Source organism: Jaculus jaculus, chromosome 2 (assembly GCF_020740685.1).
Source record: "Jaculus jaculus isolate mJacJac1 chromosome 2, mJacJac1.mat.Y.cur, whole genome shotgun sequence".
NCBI classification, from domain to species: domain Eukaryota; kingdom Metazoa; phylum Chordata; class Mammalia; order Rodentia; family Dipodidae; genus Jaculus; species Jaculus jaculus.
The window spans coordinates 32505923-32524750 of NC_059103.1; the positions used below are offsets into that span (position 1 = coordinate 32505923).

An 18828-nucleotide genomic window follows, 5' to 3' on the forward strand; every position below is an offset into this window, starting at 1 on the left:
ACGGAAGGGAGGGTAGGAAAGCCCAGCCACTACCCCACAGCTAGGCTTGCCCTCCCTTAACTGGACACACACTTTATCCTCAGGCCAATCTTCATGGACCCTGGGTGGTGGGTGGCGCCCAGTGAGAAATTGCTTGTTTAGCATGTATGGGAGGCTTGGGGTCCACCTCTAGTCCTCACAGGCCTCAAGCTGCAGTTCTCAGGTCTGGCCCCCTGCAAGGAACCCCGACACTGCACTGCTTTCTCTCTCTTTCTCTCTCTCTCTCCCCCTCTCTCATCTGATTCCTTAGCCTTCACTCAGCACTCTGCTGTGGACACGGGGGGGGGGGGGGCACGGTCCCCTAGTGGAACCCAGTGGACACCAGTTAGAGGAACTTTTCCGTTCATGACCTAAAAGCAAGAATCACCAGTGCAGGCAAAGCTGCCTATCAATCTACGAGTGGCCCAGGGCACTGGGCATAAACTGGGAGTCTGGTGGCAGCACACACGTCATCCCAGTCCTGGGGAGGCTGAAGCAAGAGAGGCACTGCCAGTTTGAGGTCAGCCTGGGCGTCACAGCAAGACCTTACCGCAAAATAAAGTAAATTAATACATAAGAAAATTTTTATAAAACTATTTTTTACTTATTTGCATGTGTGTGTGCATGGGTGCACCAGGGCCATTTGCCAATGCAAATGCAACGCCAGATGCTTATGCCACTTTTGGGGTCTGGCTTTACCTGGGGCATCTGGGGAATTGAACTTGGGCTGGTAGGCTTTGCAAACAAGCGCCTCTAACTATTGACCCATCTCCCAAGCACCTTATGTGTAATCCTCCTACCTCTGTCTCCCAAGTGCTGGGTAAAGGTATGCACCACCACACCGGGCTTTTTGCTTTAAAAAAGGAAAAAAATACTTATTTATTTGTAATCAGAGAGGAGAGAGAGAATGGGCATGCTAGGGCCTCTAAGCACTGCAAATGAACTCCAGAAGCATGTGCCACTTTGTGCAACTAGCTTTATGTGGGTACTGGTGAGTTGAACCCCGGTCGTTAGGCTTTGCAGACAAGTGCTTTAACCGCTGAGCCATCTCTCCAGCCCTTGTTTTGCTTTTTTTTTCCCCCCCTTGGTTTTTCAAAGTAGGGTCTCACTTTAGTTAAGGCTGACCTGGAATTCACTATGTATGTAGTCGCAGGGTAGCCTCAAACTCATGGCAATCCTCCTATCTCTGCCTCCCCAGTGTTGGGATTAAAGGCATGGTCCACGACGCCTGGCTTTGTTTTGCTTTTTAGAGACAGTCTCACTATGTATCCCAAGCTGTCCTAAACTCACTATGTAGACCAGGCTGGCCTTGAACTCATGGTGATCCGGCCACATCCTCCTCCTGAGGGCTGCTGGGATTATAGGTGTGTGCCTATAAATAAATAGAAATTTTCAAATTTCTGTATGTATGTGTGTGTGTGTGTGTGTGTATGTGTGTGTGTGTGTATAGGTGCATCAGGATCTCTTGCTGCTACAAATGAATGTCCATAGGATTTGATGTGTGTGGCTGGGGAACTGTACCCAGCTAACAGGTTTTGCAGGCAAGTGTCTTTAACCACTGAGCAATTTCCCAGCCCCCTTGACTTTTTTTTTTAATTGCCATGCCTCTAACTCCAGAAATCCAGCACTCAGGAGGTAGAGGCAGGAGGATCAGGAGTTTAAGGTCATTTTAAGCTGTTTAGTGGGTTTGAGGCCAATATGGGATATACATCTCAAAAATACAAAGCAGGAGCTGAAGCGACAGCTCAGTATTTGCCATATAAGCATGAAGACCTGAGTTCAATACTCAGAGCCCATGAAAAAGCCAGGTATGAGGCTTGGCATGGTAGTGCACGTCTTTAATCCCAGCACTTGGGAAGCAGAGGTAGGAGAATCACTGTGAGCTCAAGGCCACCCTGAGACTACATAGTGAATTCCAGGTCAGCCTGGGCTTGGAAGCTGGGCATGGTGGCTCACACCTATAATCCCAGCACTTGGGAGGCTAAGGTAGGAGAATCACAATGAGTTCAAGACCAGCCTGGGGCTACAGAGTGAGTTCCAGGTCAGTTTGGGCTAGAGCTGCCTCAATAAAGGAAAAAAAAAAAAAAAAACACTGGACAAACAGCTAACAAACATATGAAAAAAATGCTAACCCTCCCTAATCATCTGGGCGATGCAAATCAAAACCATAATAAGATACCAATCCACTTAAGATAGAATGACTATAAGCAAAATGAGCAAAAACTTAACAAATGCTGCTGAGGATGCAGAGAAAGGGGAAGTCAGGCAAGGAGAGAATGCAAATTAGTGTAGCTATTATGGAAAACAATATGGAGGTTCCTCAAAAAAAGTTAAAATAGAACTAACATATGATCCAGCTATCCCACACTGGGTATATGACCAAAGAAAATGAAAACAGTTTATCAAAGATCTCTATATATTTTCATGTTCATTATTATTATTATTTTTAATATATTTTATTTATTTATTTATTTATTAGAGAAAGAGATAAAGAGGCAGAGAGAGAGAGAGAGAATGGGCATGAACTCCAGATGCATGTGCCCCCTTGTGCATCTGGCTTACGTGGGTCCTAGAGAATTGAACCAGGATCCTTTGGCTTTGCAGGCAAATGCCTTAACTGCTAAGCCATCTTTCCAGCCCAATTTTTATAATTATTTTGATATAGGGTCTCATGTTGCTGAGTTTCAGGCTGGCTTTATTGAACTTTTAAAAAATTAATTAATTAACTAATTAATTTTTTTGAGGTAGAGTCTCACTCTAACCCAGGCTGACCTCCAGGAATTTACTTACTTAGCTTATACCTTTAATTTCAATACTCAGAAGGCAGAGGTAGGAGAATTGCCGTGAGTTTCATGCCACCCTGAGACAACATAGTGAATTCCAGATCAGCCTGAGCTAGAGTGAAACCCTACCTCAAAAAACAAAACAAACAACAAAAAAAGTAAAGAAAAAGCACTTAAAGGAACATGGATGGAACTGGAGGATATTATTTTTGAGGGGACAGGGTATAATGTAGCCCAGGCTTCCCTGAAACTCATTTGGACTTCTGATCCTCCTGCCTCCAACTTCTGAGTGCAAGGATTACAGGCACGCACCACCGTCCCCTGGTATATGGCACTGCAGATGGAACCCTGAGCTTTGTGCATGCTGGTCAAGCACACTACCTACTGAGCTATGGCCCCACCCAACTGGAATATATTATAAATGAAAGAAGCCAGGCATAGAAAGACAAATATCATGTGTTCTCACCAGGAAACTAAAAAAGTTACTATCAGAGAAATAGATAGCATAATATTGGCATAATATTTAAAACAGATAGTAAAATATTGGTTCCCAGAGGCTGGAGAGGGGGAGGAAGACAGAGGATGTTGGATAATGGATTACAAAAATACAGTTAGAAGAGGCAGGGGATGGACTACAGTAGTGGAGCACTTGCCTAGCATGTTCTGTGTTCTATGGACAGCACTGCATACACACACACACACAGAGGAAAAAATAAAACAGGTAAGCCAGGGGTACTGGTGCACACCTTTAATCCCAGCATTTAGGAGGCAGAGGTAGGAGGATCACCTTAAATTCTGGGCCACCCTGAGACTACATAGTGAATTCCAGATCAGCCTGAGGGAGTAAGACCCTACCTCGTAAAAACAAGTGTATGTGTAGGGGGGCAGGCAAAAGGAATAACTTTTTTTCCTTTGTGGTGCTGGGCATGAAACCCAGGCCTTCACATATGTTATGCAAACACTCCACCACTAAGCTGTACCAAATGTCCCACTGTAATTTGTTTTCTCCCTCTCCCTCTTCCTCTCCCTCCCTCCCTCTCTCTCTCGCTCTCTTTCAAGGTAGAATCTCATTCTAGCCCAGGCTGACCTGGAATTCACTATGTAGTCTCAGGGTGGCCTTGAACTCATGGTGATCCTTCTAGCACTGTCTCCCAAGTGTTGGTATTAAAGGTGTGCACAGCCACGTCTGGCATTTTTAAATTTATTTTTATTTTATTTTATTTTTTTAAATTTTGGTTTCTCAAGGTAGAGTCTCACTCTGGCCCAGGCTGACCTGCAATTAAATATGTAGTCTCAGGGTGGCCTTGAACTCACGGCAATCCTCCTACCTCTGCCTCCCAAGTGCTGGATTAAAGGCATGCACCACCACACCTGGCTCTTATTTACTTGAGAAAGAGGCAAATAGAGAGAGAGAGAGAGAGAGAGAGAGAGAGAGGGAGGGAGGGAGGGAGGGAGGGAGAGATATATGGGAAGAATGGGTGCACCAGGGCCTCCAGCCACTGCAATTGAACTCCAGATGTATGTGCTACCTTGTGCATCTGGCTTACATGGGGTCCTGGGGAATTGAACCTGGGTCCTTAGGCTTTGCAGGCAAGCACTTTAACTGCTTAGCCATTTCTCCAGCCCCTCGAGGTTTTTTGTTTTGTTTTTGGTTTTTCGAGGTAGGGTTTCCCTCTAGCCCAGACTGACCTGGAATTCACTCTGTATTCTCAGGGTGGCCTCGAACTCAGGCAATCTTCCTACCTCTGCCTCCCAAGTGCTGGGATTAAAGGCATGCGCCACCAAGCCTGGCTCAGCCCCTTGTTGTTGTTGTTGTTTTTCAGAAGGCAAGAATGACAGCTTTTATTTATTCAAATGTTCATTTCCAAGTGCAAGAGGATACAAATTAATAGTCAAAAAAATCAAATATCTACTAAGCAACTGTCACCTTTAAGGAAAATCACTAACAGCAAGGAACATCCAGAGCTGACTTTCTGCTCACTTTCTTCACTGGACAGTCTGGACACAGTGGACAGCATGTCACTACTGTTGAAGCGATGGGCTATCAAGAGTCCGAGGCGCACTGGACTCAGTGAGGCACTTAGATGAGGAAACTATAGAAGTGATCTCCCCAGCTAGACAACAGGGGCTTGGAAGCCATCCTTATCTGCCCTCTCTTCCCCACCACATTGGAGATTGTTAAACTACTTCCGTGTCTCACTCTCCTTTCTCTCCTTCAGCTTTCTTACAAAGGCAACAGTTCTGAGCTCTCAAGAAATGGGAAATTACATATGCGTGGAGGTTGAGTGGCATAAAACAGCAGTTTTGAATTTTTTTTTCCTTCTTAGGGCACTGATTCGACTTCTGATTTTCCCTCCACCCATCCATAGCCTCTACCATCGCACAGACATAAGGGCACCAGACAGCTCTAGCCTTTGATGTGTAGTGGGATTCTCCAGCAGAAGATACTTTCTGGTCATCTAGAAGTTTCCACTCCACCCGCAGCTTTACAGAAGGGTATATACTCTTGGCTGGCAGTTCACTTAGGCAGCTGTAGGTCCTGTCTTTCTGGATGGGACAGCTGATGCCACGCTTACAACCATCAGACTCAGGAATGGGAAAGGGGATTTCAGCACCCATCAGGATGCCACATACCTCTGCTGTGCTACTCTGAGATTCAGTATTGCTGGTGAAGGTGACATTGACACTGTTGGACTGTCCTTTGTGACGTTCACAGGGCTGTACAGGGCATGGGGTCACGTTCAGCTCCTTCACAACTCCAGCTACAGAATCGCAGTCCTTGAACTGCACAGGTTCGGCCCGGACTGCGATGGCGATAAAACACCAGCAGTAGGAACGTGGAAGCCAGGATACACATGGTGGACTAGGAGTCCCCAGATCTGGGAAGAGAGCCCCTCGTTTTTGTTTTTTTTTAATAAATATTTTAGTTTTAATTATTTGAGAAAGGGAGACAGAGGCAGGAGGGGAAGGGAGGGAGGGAGGGCGAAGAATGGGAGTGCAGGGCTTCCAGCCACTGCAAAGGCACTCCAGACACATGTGCCACTTTGTGCATCTAGCTTATGTGGGGACTGGGGAATAGAACTGTGGTCCTTTAAGGGAGGAGGATACTTAATAGGTTGATATTGTATATATGTAAGTACAATAATTGTAATGGGGAGGTAATATGATGGAGAATGGAATTTCAAAGGGGAAAGTGTGGGGGTGGGGAGGGAGGGAATTACCATGGAATATTTTTTTATAATCATGGAAAATGTTAATAAAAATTTAAAAATTAAAAAAAAACGAACTGTGGTCCTTTGGATTTGCAGAAAAATGCCTTAACTGCTAAACAAATTTGGGAGAGAGAAGAGAGAGAATGGGCACCCTAGACGCTTGCATCCCCTTGTCCATCTGGTTTACGTGGGTCATGGAGAGTTGAACCGGGATCCTTTGGCCTTGCAGGCAAATGCCTTAATCGCTAAGCCATCTCTCCAGTCCGTAATTTTTAATTTTTATTTATTTATTTTTTTTGTGGTAGGGTCTTACTCTATCTAGTCCAAACTGACCTGGAATTCACTGTGTCTCAGGGTGGTAATCTTCCTACTCTACCTCCCAAGTGCTGGGATTAAAGGTGTGCGCCACCACACCCGGCTATGCCACTCTTTGGCTTCATCATTTCACTGAAATCTCATAATTTCCCCATTTTCCGTAAAAAATGGAGGTGGGCTGGGATTTCACGTGTTGGGCTTTCCCGGTATGGGCTCGTCGCGCCCTCTGGAGGTCAACTGGGGAACATTAACATGGCCACTGGATTACTGTTGGGAAAGGGCAAGAAGGCGATCCCCGATCTGCGGACTCACAATTTTGTTCATCCTGGAAGAGCCCTGGAAGGTGTAAGAAGGGTCAGGATCCTAGTTTAGGGGCGACGGACACATAGAGCTGATCCGATGGTTCCAGAGGGCCATAGCTCTGTTCCAGCGTGCTCTAAGCAGGTCCGCCCAATAATCGTTAGGTGGGAGTTAAACAAGGCGGCCTGCACGGAGGCGGCGCGCGCGCACTCCCAGCCGGGGCGGGCGGGGAGCGGGCGCAGGCTTGGCGCGCAGGCGCCGTGCTGGGCCCGCGGCCGGCGCAGCCTCACTCCCCGGCGCGTCCGTGGGCCCTGGGGGCGGGGCGGTCACGTGACGCGTCACCCCGCGGCCTCCCGCCAGGGCTGACGTTCAGACCGGCTTTGGGACGCGGTTGGGGACCGCTGGGTGGAACCTGCAGCCCGTGTTCCCGCGCTCCAGCCCAGCCGGGGGCTCCGGCGCGCGACGTCACCGCGAGGCGACTTCTGGTGGCGTCGGGACCGCGCGTTTCGCCATGCTGCGCTTCGTGCGGCCGGCGGCGCGGGTCTGGCTTGGGCCTTCGGGTTGCCGGGTGAGGCGGAGGACTCGGGGCGGTGTCGGAGTTCCCAGGTGAAGGCTTCCGGGGTCGCCTCTCACTCGCGCCCTTCTCTTACAGGGCCTGAACTCGCTGGTGGAAGACGCAGCGCGGCCGGCGGCCTTGGAGCCCCAGCAGAGTCTGGGTGAGAGAGCTTGCGGTCAGCGTAGAGCGGGCCGCGACCCCGATCTCTGACCTTTGGCCGTGACCCTTGACCTCTTGCTTCAGGTCGCCAGGATCCCGTGCTGCGCAAGTGCGAGCATCCGATCACCCTGCCCAAGCGCCCGGTGCAGGCCTGGGTGGAGTCCCTGCGGGGCTATGACCAGGAGCGCGTGGGCCTGGCCGAGCTGCACCCCGATGTTTTCGCCACAGCGCCCCGGTGAGTGAGCTTGCAATGGGACCTCTTTCCAACTTGCCAAAGGCGGGTTGGGTGGGGGGCGGGCTCGTTTTTCGCTGTTCCAGGGTTGTGTGAAGTTGAAAGGGGCTTAAGGACTCGATCCTGGAATCCGAGTGCCTGTTAAAATCCTGCCCCGTCCTACCGAGTGTCAGAAAATTGCATGATTAAACAAGGTTTAGGCACAAGTACCTGAGTTCAGTCCTCAGAACCCACATGCATTGTGCCATGTGCTTGCCAGGTGGTGATGAATGTCTTTAATCGTGAGTTCGAGGATAGTCTGGGATACAGAGTTGAGTTCCAAGGTAGCCTGGGCTAAAGTGAGACCCTACCTCAAAAACAACAATTATTGTTGTTGGTGTAAGGGTTAAGACTGGGGTCCCAGCAGGCGTTAAATGCTGGCCCTGGAACAGGCTTTAACACAGAAGAAATTCTTTCAGGTTGTAAATAACCCAAAGTACAGCTTGATAAGGTTACCTGTTGCACAGGAACCATTGCCCCAAGCCGTGCCATCATTAAGAACCAGTAGCCTAGCTTGGTGGCATGCACCTTTAATCCCAGCACTGGGGAGGATCGCTGTGAGTTTGAGCCACCCCGAGACTACCTAGTGAAATCCAGGTCAGCCAGAAACAGAGTGAAACCCTACCTCGGGGTGGGGTGGGGTGGGGGGGGAGAACTAGTAAGCCAGACCTAAGAGTCTCAGCTGAGAAAACAAGTCAACAAAGGGAATAGCCCTGTTCCGATTGCATTCCTTTTTCCTCGCCCTTCCCCTATTATCTGACCTGCTCTTCCCTTCTCTTTAAATATCCGGCTCAGCTGCTTCTGAGCCCCGCAGCCTCAAGCCCTCGGAATGGAACTTACCATCCTTCCCTGTTCACCTGCTTGCCCTCCATTAAAGAACAGTCTGCTGTCAAGGTTATATATTTCCCCTGTGCTCTAGTTGGTTCAGTACAACTTTGATCCAACAATTTTATACTAATAAAAACCAAGGGCTAGGGAGATGGCTTAACGGTTAAGGTATTTGCTTGCAAAGCCTAAGGACCCAGGTTTGATTCCCTAGCACCCATGTAAGCCAGAGGCACATGTGGCTAGAGTTTGTTTGCAGTGGCTAAGAGGCCATGGCATGCCCATTCTCTCTTTCTCTATCTGCCTCTTTCTCTCTAAAAATAAACAAAGTAATCTAAATAAATAATAATAAATAAAATAAAATAATATATGTTTAATAGCAGGGTATAGGGGGCTGGAGAGATGTCTTAGCAGTTAAGGTGTTTGCCTGCAAAGCCAAAGGATCCCGGTTTGACTCTCCAGGACCCACAAGGGGGTGCGCACATCTGGAGTTTGCAGTGGCTGGAGGCTGTGGCATGCCCATTCTCTCTCTTTCTCTTTCCCTGTCTCTTTCCCTCTTTCTCTCTTTCAAATAACTAGATAAAATAAAAGCCGGGTGTGGTGGTGCACGCCTTTAATCTCAGCACTTGGAAGCAGAGGTAGGAGGATTGCTGTGAGTTCAAGGCCACCCTAAAACAACATAGTGAATTCCAGGTCAGCTTGGGCTAGAACAAGACGCTGTCTTGAAAAACCAAAACAACAACAACAAGAAAAAAACACCTGGTAAAGAAAAAAAAAAACACAGCAGTATCAAAACCAAAAAGACTGGTGAGTTTGACTTCAGTATTGTCTTTAACCAAATATACCCAAAAGTTTTATTTCACCAAGTGGCCCCGACTATGTTTCAGGTATTTATTAGCTATTTAGTAGTAGTGGGACAGCAGGGGTAGAGAGGCAGACAGTTCATCATAGAGTTGACAAGTAAGTGGCATATTAAGAAAGAAGCAAGGTACTGTGAGAAGGAGTGAGAGGAGGAAGGGCAGCTCATTGCTTAGCATCCTCCTTAGGGGTAGTTTGTGCTGGCACCTGTAGGCAGGGCAGGAGGATTTCAGGCACAAGTGAAGTGGCACGTGCAAAGGCCCTGAGGTTGGACTCTGTACCTTTTGTTTTGTTTTGTTTTGTTTTCAAGGTAGTGTCTCACTCTAGGCCAGGCTGACCTGGAATTCACTATGTGGTCCTAGGGTGGCCTCGAACTATTGGCAAACCCCCGAAGTGCTGGGATTAAAGGCTTGCACCACTACGCTCGGTCCCCACATTCTTTTCTGTACTTTATACTCATATTTTATTCTTCTAGTTCATTCCCACATTTTGTTTTGTAGTTCATCCACCATGCAGCCTGGCTGGAGATAGCATCAGCTCTGGTCTGGAAAGGGCAGATAAACATAGGTTGAGAGGAGGGGCCAGGGACTGCTTTATAGCCCTGCAGACATGGGACAGTTTCCAGCTGAGTAGCCTTTTCATGTCTCTCTCCCCCAGGTTGGATGTCTTGCATCAGGTTGCCATCTGGCAGAAGAACTTCAAGAGAATTGTGAGTATTGAGCAGAGGGAGGTGGCTCAGTGTCCCATGGTGCTTGGGGGCAGGTGGCACAGGAGGCCTGTGGGTATATTCTGTGGTTACTGGACTCAGGCCTCATCTGCTGTCCTGAACACAGGCAGATCAAAGCTCAGGCCTTTGCTCTGCATGCACCACTGTGGGCTTCTGTAAGGTGAGATGAGACTATTTAGGTTCCTTCTCCCATGGACTTGCTATCTACTGGGACAGACGAACATGAATCAGTCATCAAGGATATACAAGTAAAGTTAATAATAGTCATTCCACCTCTGAGCCATGCCCCCAGCCTCACCTTGGACTCTAGGCAGGAGCTCTACCTTGGAGACATGTTCCCAGTCCAATGGGGCATTTGACTTAACTAGATCACAGGTTCAATGGGGTAGGGTAGAGCTATTTGACAGGGACTGCAAGCCAAGTGTGACCAAAGAGGTCAGTAGAAACCATAGCAAGAAACTTGAATTTTATGCCAAGAACTTTCCAGGGTCAGAAAGCTGTATGTATGTGTATGTATGTAAGTATGGTGGTATCTGCCTGTAATCCCAACACTAGAGGGATCAAGGTGGGAAGATTGAAAATTCAAGGCCAGCTGGGTGGTATAATGAGATCCTGTGTCATGCAACAACAAAAACTTACTTACTTTTATTTTTTATTTATTCAAGAACGGGCATGCCAGGGCCTTCAGCCAATGCAAATGAACGCAAGACACATGCACCACCATGAGCATCTGGCTTACATGGGTCCTGGGTATCAAACCTGGATGTTTAGGCTGTGTAGGCAAGCACCTTAACCACTAAGCCATTTCTCCAGCCACCAAATTTTTGTTTTGGTTTGGTTTTGGTTTTTTTGAGGTAGGGTTTTGCTCTAGTCCAGGCTGACTTGGAACTCACTGTGTGGTCTCAGGGTGTCCTCGAGCTCACAGCAATCTGCCTCCCAAGTGCTGGGATTAAAAATATGTGCCACCATGCTCAGCGCTTTTTTTTTGTTGTTTTTGTATGAGATGAGGGAGAGAAATGGTGCACTAGGGCCTCAACCACTGCAGTCGAACTCCAGACAAGTGCACCCCCTTGTGTGCATATGTGACATTGCATGCTCGCATCTGGCTTACTTGGGACTTGGAGAGTTGAACATAGGCTTTGTAGGCAAGCACTTTGTTGCTAAGCCCTTTCTCCAGCGCCCCCCTCCCAATTTTTTTTTTTTTTTTTGAGGTAGGGTCTTGCTCTAGCCCCAGGCTGACCTGGAATTTACTATGTAGTCTCAGGGTGGCCTCCAACTCATGGTGATCCTCCTACCTCTGCCTCCTGAGTGCTGGGATTAAAGGTGTGCACCACCATGCCCGGCCCCAAACCATATTTTAACAGTGACTGAGCCATTCCTCTGAGCCTGGCCAGACATCTGGGTCCACTTTGAAGGCTGATGTTCTGGGCCATAGGGGCTATTCTCTCTTTGCTGTCCCCTCTGCAGTCCCATCACTGTTTTCAGTCTCCCTCCCCCAGAGACTAATATGTGCTTTGCTCACATTCCTATTAGGGGATGGGTATCTGTAGTGCCATCTGGTTGACCTTCCTTACTTTGTACCCACAGAGCTATGCCAAGACCAAGACCAGGGCAGAGGTGAGCGGGGGTGGCCGCAAGCCCTGGCCACAGAAAGGCACTGGGCACGCCCGACATGGCAGTATCCGCTCCCCCCTCTGGCGGGGAGGTGAGTGGAGGTACAGTAGGGAGGGGCTCTGGGTTTTTCCTCGCACGTAGCACTCACATCTGCTGTGATAGTAGATCAACCCTGAGACCCTGCCTCATCAGCCCCTGAGGTGTATGGCACCAGGACTCAGACATGAAGATCTCACTTCCCCAGAGCTGTCCTCCTACCCTCTTTCATGTCTTCTTAGACCTCTTGTGTGTGTGCCCTTGTGTGGAGGCCAGAGAACAACCTTGGGTGTCGTCCTCAGGAATGCTTCCCACCTTTTTGGAGATGGGGGTCTCTCACTGGCTTGGAACTCTCCAAGCATGCCAGACTGGACCAGGCATCCTCCTGTCTCCACTTTCCCCAATGCTGGGATTACAAATGCATGCCAGCCACTGCCAGGATTTTTCCTTTCTTCCCTTTTTGGTTTTTTTTGTTGTTTGTTTTTCAGGTTAGGGTCTCCCTATAGCCCAGGCTGACCTGGAACTAGTTCACTTTGTAATCTTAGACTGGCCTCAGACTCACAGTAGTCCTCTTACTTCTGCCTCCTGAGTGCTGGAATTAAAGGCATATACCACCAAATCCTGCCTTTTTGTTTTGTTTTGTTTTTTCAAGGTAGGGGGTAGGGTCTCCCTCTAGCTCAGGCTGATCTGGACTTTACAGTGTAGTCTCAGGGTAGTCTTGAACTCATGGTGATCCTCCTACCTCTGCCTCCCAAGTGCTGGTGCAGCCTTTCCTTCCTTCCTTCCTTCCTTCCTTCCTTCCTTCCTTCCTTCCTTCCTTCCTTCCTTCCTTCCTTCCTTCCAATTTATTTTTTAGTTATTTATTTGAGAGCTACAGAGAGAGAGAGAGAATGTGGACATGCCAGGGCTTCCAGCCACTGCAAACAAATTCCAGATGCGTGCACCCCTTGTGCATCTGGCTAACATGGGTCCTGGGGAAACAAGCTTTGAACCAGGGTCCTTAGGCTTCACAGGCAAGTGCTTAACTGCTAAACCATCTCTCCAGCCCCCCTCCCCTTTATATATACGTATGTATATTTATTTATTAGAGACAGAGAGAGAATGAGAATGGGTGCACCAGGGCCCCTAGGCACTGTAAACGAACTCCAGACACATGTGCCACCATATGTATTTGGCTTACATGGGACCTGGGGAATCAAACCTGGGTCCTTAGGCTTCACAGGCATGCACCGTAACTGCTAAGCCATCCCTTTAGCCCTCTTTCTTTCTTTTGAGACAGGGTCTCATTCATGCTTCTGCTTTGCCCACTCCAGTGCTGGCACTCCAGGCACGTCATACCACACCTACCCACAGCCCCTGTGGCCCTTCTCCTGTTTTGCCTTTCCTGTCCCACATTTTCCTTACCACCCAGAGGGCTCTATCTGCCACTTTCATGACCTTGTGAAGACTTAGCTTACAGCCACTGCCTAGCTCCATAGTTCTTTCACTAGTCATAGAAGCTGATTCCTGCCCTCCAGGCCCAGCACTGGATAGCATTTCCTTACACACCTTTATTCCCACAGGTGGCGTTGCCCATGGTCCCCGGGGCCCCAAGAGTTACTACTACATGCTACCCATGAAATTACGGGCACTGGGCCTCGAGGTGGCTTTGACCATCAAGCTGGCGCAGGTAGAGAACAGTGTCACCGGAACAGCAGCCATCATGGAGGATGGGCTGATAACATGGTGCTGGGGTGGATGTCAGGGCTCTGGACCCAGGGCTCAGGGCTCCATTCCTCTTCTTAGGATGATCTACATGTTGTGGATTCCCTGGAGCTGCCCACCACAGACCCACAGTACTTGACAGAGTTGGCCCGCTACCGCTGCTGGGGGAGCTCCGTGCTCCTTGTGGACTTGTGAGGCTGTGCTGGGCAGGGTGGGGAGGCTGGGCCTGAGCTGCACGTCCATGGGGGTCACCTTCTATCCTGACTTCCATTGCAGGACACATGAGGAGATGCCTAACAATGTTGTGGAGGCCACCTCCAGGCTCAAGACCTTCAATCTGATTCCAGCAGTTGGTGAGCAGTGGCAGCTTGTGGGTACAGGTCCTATTGGTAGAAACCAAGCCCGGTTCAAGTCTTGTAGCTGTCAGTGGGTCACTGAATGGCCTATTTGAACACAATCACATTCCCTGACCAGGTCTGAGCTTTCCATTTATCCACGCAGTCATCCATTGATCCATCCTTCCATCCATGGTGCTAGGGATGGAACCCAGGGCCCTTTGTATGCCAGGAAACAGCCCTGCCACTGAGCTGGGTCCCCAGTTCTTATCTCTCTTTGTGCCCTTGGGGTTCCTTCCTCAAAGAAAGGTTCTAAGGCACATTGATCAAGTCTGTTCTTCATACAACCAAAGAGGACACACATGAACACATGAGTGAGAGAGAGCTTGACCCAACTCTTCCCCTCAGTCCTTGGCTACCCACCTCCTTGCAGAAAAGGTCAAGTCCTTGCCAGGCCCTGCAAGCTTCCTCTTCCTGTCCCTTGCTCACTGAGTTCTAGCACTCTGGTCTCCTGATGACATGGTGTGCTTGTCTATTTGCTCTCTTCCATTGGGTTTTGACATGGGGCAGACTGGAGATCCAAAAGCAGTTCTTTGGTGACTAAAACCTGAATCTAAGGAGGGCAGGGTGTGGTGACGTGAGGTGGAGGAGGGTGGTGAGGACTGCACGTGTAAGCAGAGGGGATGGGGTTGAGCACACTTCTGTACCACAGGTCTGAACGTGCACAGTCTACTCAAGCATGAGACGCTGGTCCTCACCCTACCCACTGTTGCCTTCCTGGAGGACAAGCTTCTCTGGCAGAAGTCACGCTATACACCACTCTACCCCTTTCACCTGCCCTACTGTGACTTCCCCTGATGGAGCCCTGCCAGGCCTAACCACCAGCCACTCTGCAAAAAGATGCTTCCAGATGCCCCTGGGAGCAACCAGGCAGGCCTTATCTCCTACAAGGGGCAATTGTACTAAGGTTTGGTGAGTGCCTGCCTTGGTTCTCTAGTGTTTAAAATAAATGTTATTTTTCACACAAAAGTTGGTGGAGAATGAATGACTTATTTCCATAAAAACCACATCAGTGTCCCAAGTTAAAAGTTCTTTTTCTGTGGTGCTCGAAACAGGTTTTGCCCAATGCTTTGAACCATGCCCCTTCACCCCTTCGTCTCAATTAAAAAAAAAAAAATTGAGCTGGAGGCATGGCTTAGTGGTTAAGGCGTTTTATCTGCAAAGCCAAAGGACCCAGGTTCATTTTCTCAGGACCCATGTTAACCAGATGCACAAGGGGGTGCATGCATCTGGAGTCTGTTTCAGTGGCTGGAAGCCATGGCATGCCCATTCTCTCCCTCTTTCTCTGTCAAATAACTAAACAAAATATTTTAAAACCTTTTTTTTTTTTTTTGAGGTAGGATCTTGCTCTAGCCCAGGGTGACTTTGAATTCACAGTGATCCTCTACTTTTTTTTTTTTTTTTTTTTTTTGGTTTTTCGAGGTAGGGTCTCACTCTGGTCCAGGCTGACCTGGAATTAACTCTGTAGTCTCAGGATAGCCTTGAACTCACGGCGATCCTCCTACCTCTGCCTCCCGAGTGCTGGGATTAAAGGAGTGCGCCACCACGCCCGGCATGATCCTCTACTGCTGGAGTTAATGATGTGTGCCACCATGCCCATTTTTTAAAAATATTTATTTTTATTTTTATTTATTTATCTGAGAGCCACAGACAGAGAGAGGAAGAGGCAGAGAAACAGAATGGGCGCACCAGGGCTTCCAGCCACTGCAAACGAACTCCAGATGCGTGCACCCCCTTGTGCGTCTGGCTAGTGGGTCCTGGGGAACCAAGCCTCGAACTGGGGTCCTTTGGCTTCACAAGCAAGCGCTTAACCACTAAGCCATCTCTCCAGCCCTTTTTTAAAATTTTTTTAATGCAAGAGGGAATTGGCTTGCCAGGGCATCCACCCACTATAATCGAACTCTCATGCTCCACCTTTTGTGTGTGTGCAACCTTGCACGCTTGCCTCACCTTGTGTGTCTGGCTTACATGGAACCTGAAGAGTCAAGAAAGGGTCCTTATGATTCCCAGGTGCCTTAACCACTAAGCCATCTCTCTAGCCCACAATGCCTATTTTTTTCTTTCTTTTTTTTCAAGGTAGGGTCTCCCTCTGGCCCAGGCTGATCTGGATTTCACAATGTAGTTCCAGAGTGGCCTCAAACTCATGGTGATCCTCCTACCTCTGCCTCCTGAGTGCTGGGATTAAAGGCCTTTACCACCACACCCAAGCCCTGAAATTATTATTATTAATTTTTTTTTTGAGATAGAGGCAGAAAAACAGAATGGGTGTCAGGGCCTCTAGCTACTGCAAACAAACTCCAAACATGTACCACCTGGTGCATTTGGCTTTATGTGGGTACTGGACAATGAAACCTGGGTCCTTTTGCTTTGCAGGCAAGCACCTCAAAGCCATCTCTCCAGTCCCTGAAATTATTATTATTATTATTTTTTTTTCGAGGTGGGGTCTCTGGCCCAGGCTAACCTGGAATTAACTTTGTAGTCTCAGGGTGGCCTCAAACTCACAGTGATCCTCCTACCTCTGCCTCCAGAGTGCTGGGATTAAAGGTGTGTGCCACCACAACTGTCTCTGAAATTAGTTTTGAAACAAGGTCTTATATATTCCAGACTGAACCTCATTGTAGCACAGGATATCTAAATTTTTTTTTTTCAAGGTAGGGTCTTACTCTAGCTCAGGCTGACCTGGAATTCACCATGTAGTCTCAGGGTGGCCTGGAACTCATGGCCATCCTCCTACCTCTGCCTCCCAAGTGCTAGGAGTAAAGGTGTGTGCCACTACACCCAGCTTTCTGGCTGGCTTGTTTTGAGACAGAATCTTGGTATGTAGCCCAACAGCCGTAAACTTGCAATCCTCCACTCTGAGCCATGCAGATGTGTGCCGCCATACCTTGTCCTATGGCTTCCCACCCTCTGCCCCCTTTTAATTGGTGAGCTCCCAAGGCAATCTCACCACATTCCAGTTTGAGGCCAGACTAGGAGTCTGAGCTAGAGCAAGACCCTACTCTGAAAATCCAAGCAAGCCAGGCGTGGTGACCTAAACCTGACATCCCAGCATGGAGGAGGTGGAGGGTCAAAATTTCAAGGTCTAGGCTGGAGAGATGGCTTTGTGCTTGTCTGCAATGCCTAAGGACCCAGGTTCGATTACCCAGTATCCACGTAAGCCAGATGCAGAACGTTGCACATGTGGCTGGAGGCCCCAGTGCACCCATTATATCTATGCCTCCCTCTTTCAAGTAAATATTTTTTTAAAAATTCAAGGTCAGGGCTGGAGAGAGAGCTTAGTGGTTGAGTGCTTGCCCGTGAAGCCTAAGGACCCGGTTCGAGGCTCGATTTCCCAGGACCCAGGTAAGCCAGATGCACGAGGGGGCGCACGCGTCCGGAGTTCATTTGCAGTGGCTGGAGGCCCTGGCGTGCCCATTCTCTCTTGTCACTATCTGTCTCTTTCTCTCTCTGTCTGTCGCTCTCAAATAAATAAATGAAAACGAACAAAAAAAAATTTTAAAATGTTCAAGGTCAGCCGCGTGTGGTGAAGCATGCCTTTAATACTAGCACCCAGGAGTCAGAGGTAGGGTTGCTGTGAGTTCGACGCCACCCTGAGATTACATAGTGAATTCCAGGTCAGCCTGGGCTAGAGTGAAACACTATCTCGAACCCCACCCCCCAAAAAAGGAAAGAAAAAACACTGATGGCAGAGGGTCGTTGGTCCCGTGGCGGTGGTGGGGCGGCAGTGGACCGTGCACTGTGGCGCTCGGTTCTGAAAGCTGCGGCCGGCCCTCCCGCCCTCCCCCGGGCAGCGCGGAGGCCTTGTGCCGCCCCTACCGCGCTGCTGGGGAGAAGCACCAGCTCCCCTCCTGGGCACACGGGAGCGACGGGGGCGTGGCGGGGAGACGCACGTGTACAGGGTGGAGCCACAACAGAAGGAGATTCCCTTGGCAAGGTACGTTTTTTGTTGTTCGTTTTTCTTTTAATTTTCGGTTTCTCTAGGTAGGGGCTCACTATACCCCAGGCTGACCTGGAATTCACTCTGGAGTCTCAGGGTGGCCTTGAACTCACAGTGATCTCCTACTTCTGCCTCCTGAGTACTGGGATTAAAGGCGTGTGCCACCACAGCTGCTTCAATAGAGTTGTTTTTGAAAGTTCCTCGCCGGCATTGAGAAATGTCCTTATGCCAACAGTCAAGGCAGTTTGGACAGGAAAGAGGGATAGGGAGTCTTGAGAGGGGATTCCAGAAACAGGGAGGCCCCGAAGTGGAAGTGACATTGAACAAGGGAACTGCAGTTATGAGGGGACGTTCCAGTGAATTGCACAGGAAGCAGGTGGTGAAGGGAGAATTGAGAGTTAAGAATGAATATCCATGATGTGGTAGAAAAGATAAGATCACGTGGAAGTTTGCTGTGAGTCTCTGGTGTCATAACTCTGACTATGGGCATTTGGACAGTCTTAGGGGCAGTCTGGAGGGATCCAAAAATTCTTACTCTGCTGCTACAGTCAGGTTCGTATTGCTGGCAGAGATCACCAGACCAAAAGCAGCTTATGGGGGAAAAAAAAGTTTGTTTTGCCTTACAGACTGGAGGGGATGCTCCATGATGGCAGGGTTTGTAAACAATGGCCTGAGCAGAGAGTGGACATCACCCCCTGGCCCACATAAGATCAACAGGAACAGAAGAGTGCCAAACACTGGCAAAGGGAAAACTGTCTATCACACTCATAAGCCCTCCCCCAACAATACACCGCCTCCAGGAGGCTTTATTTCCAATTGCCATCCGCTGGGGAGACTAGCATTCAGAAGACCTAAGTTTATGGGGGACACCTGAATCAGACCACCACATGTGCCTCCACAATGAGACCGAGAGGGATATAAAGTTGTCACTCCATCCACCCACTAGTGATCCCAGAGTCCCTGACAGTAAAGACCGTGAGTGACCCTGAGACTTGAGTTGGGGCTGCTCGACATCTAAACCTGGTCTGACAGGGTTGTAGAAATGCAGTCGGCTGAGCGATGAGATTGAGGCAGAACATGGCCAAATGGTGCCAGTGTAACATGTTGAATCAACCTGA

General features: G+C 48.9%; 1 protein-coding gene and 1 pseudogene across 1 annotated transcript; one reads left to right on the forward strand and one right to left on the reverse strand.

Moving 5' to 3' along the window:
• Positions 1 to 5050: 5050 nt before the first annotated feature.
• Positions 5051 to 5658, reverse strand: LOC101617259 (annotated as a pseudogene).
• A 1359-nt stretch (positions 5659 to 7017) lies between these two features.
• Positions 7018 to 14742, forward strand: Mrpl4 (mitochondrial ribosomal protein L4). Its single transcript, XM_012950930.2, has 9 exons — positions 7018 to 7196; positions 7281 to 7344; positions 7428 to 7578; positions 9955 to 10006; positions 11612 to 11729; positions 13237 to 13343; positions 13460 to 13569; positions 13655 to 13731; positions 14426 to 14742. Exons 1-9 carry the CDS (start codon positions 7140 to 7142, stop codon positions 14569 to 14571), a joined length of 882 nt encoding a protein of 293 aa, XP_012806384.2. The 5' UTR covers positions 7018 to 7139; the 3' UTR covers positions 14572 to 14742.
• The last annotated feature ends 4086 nt before the right edge of the window (positions 14743 to 18828 follow it).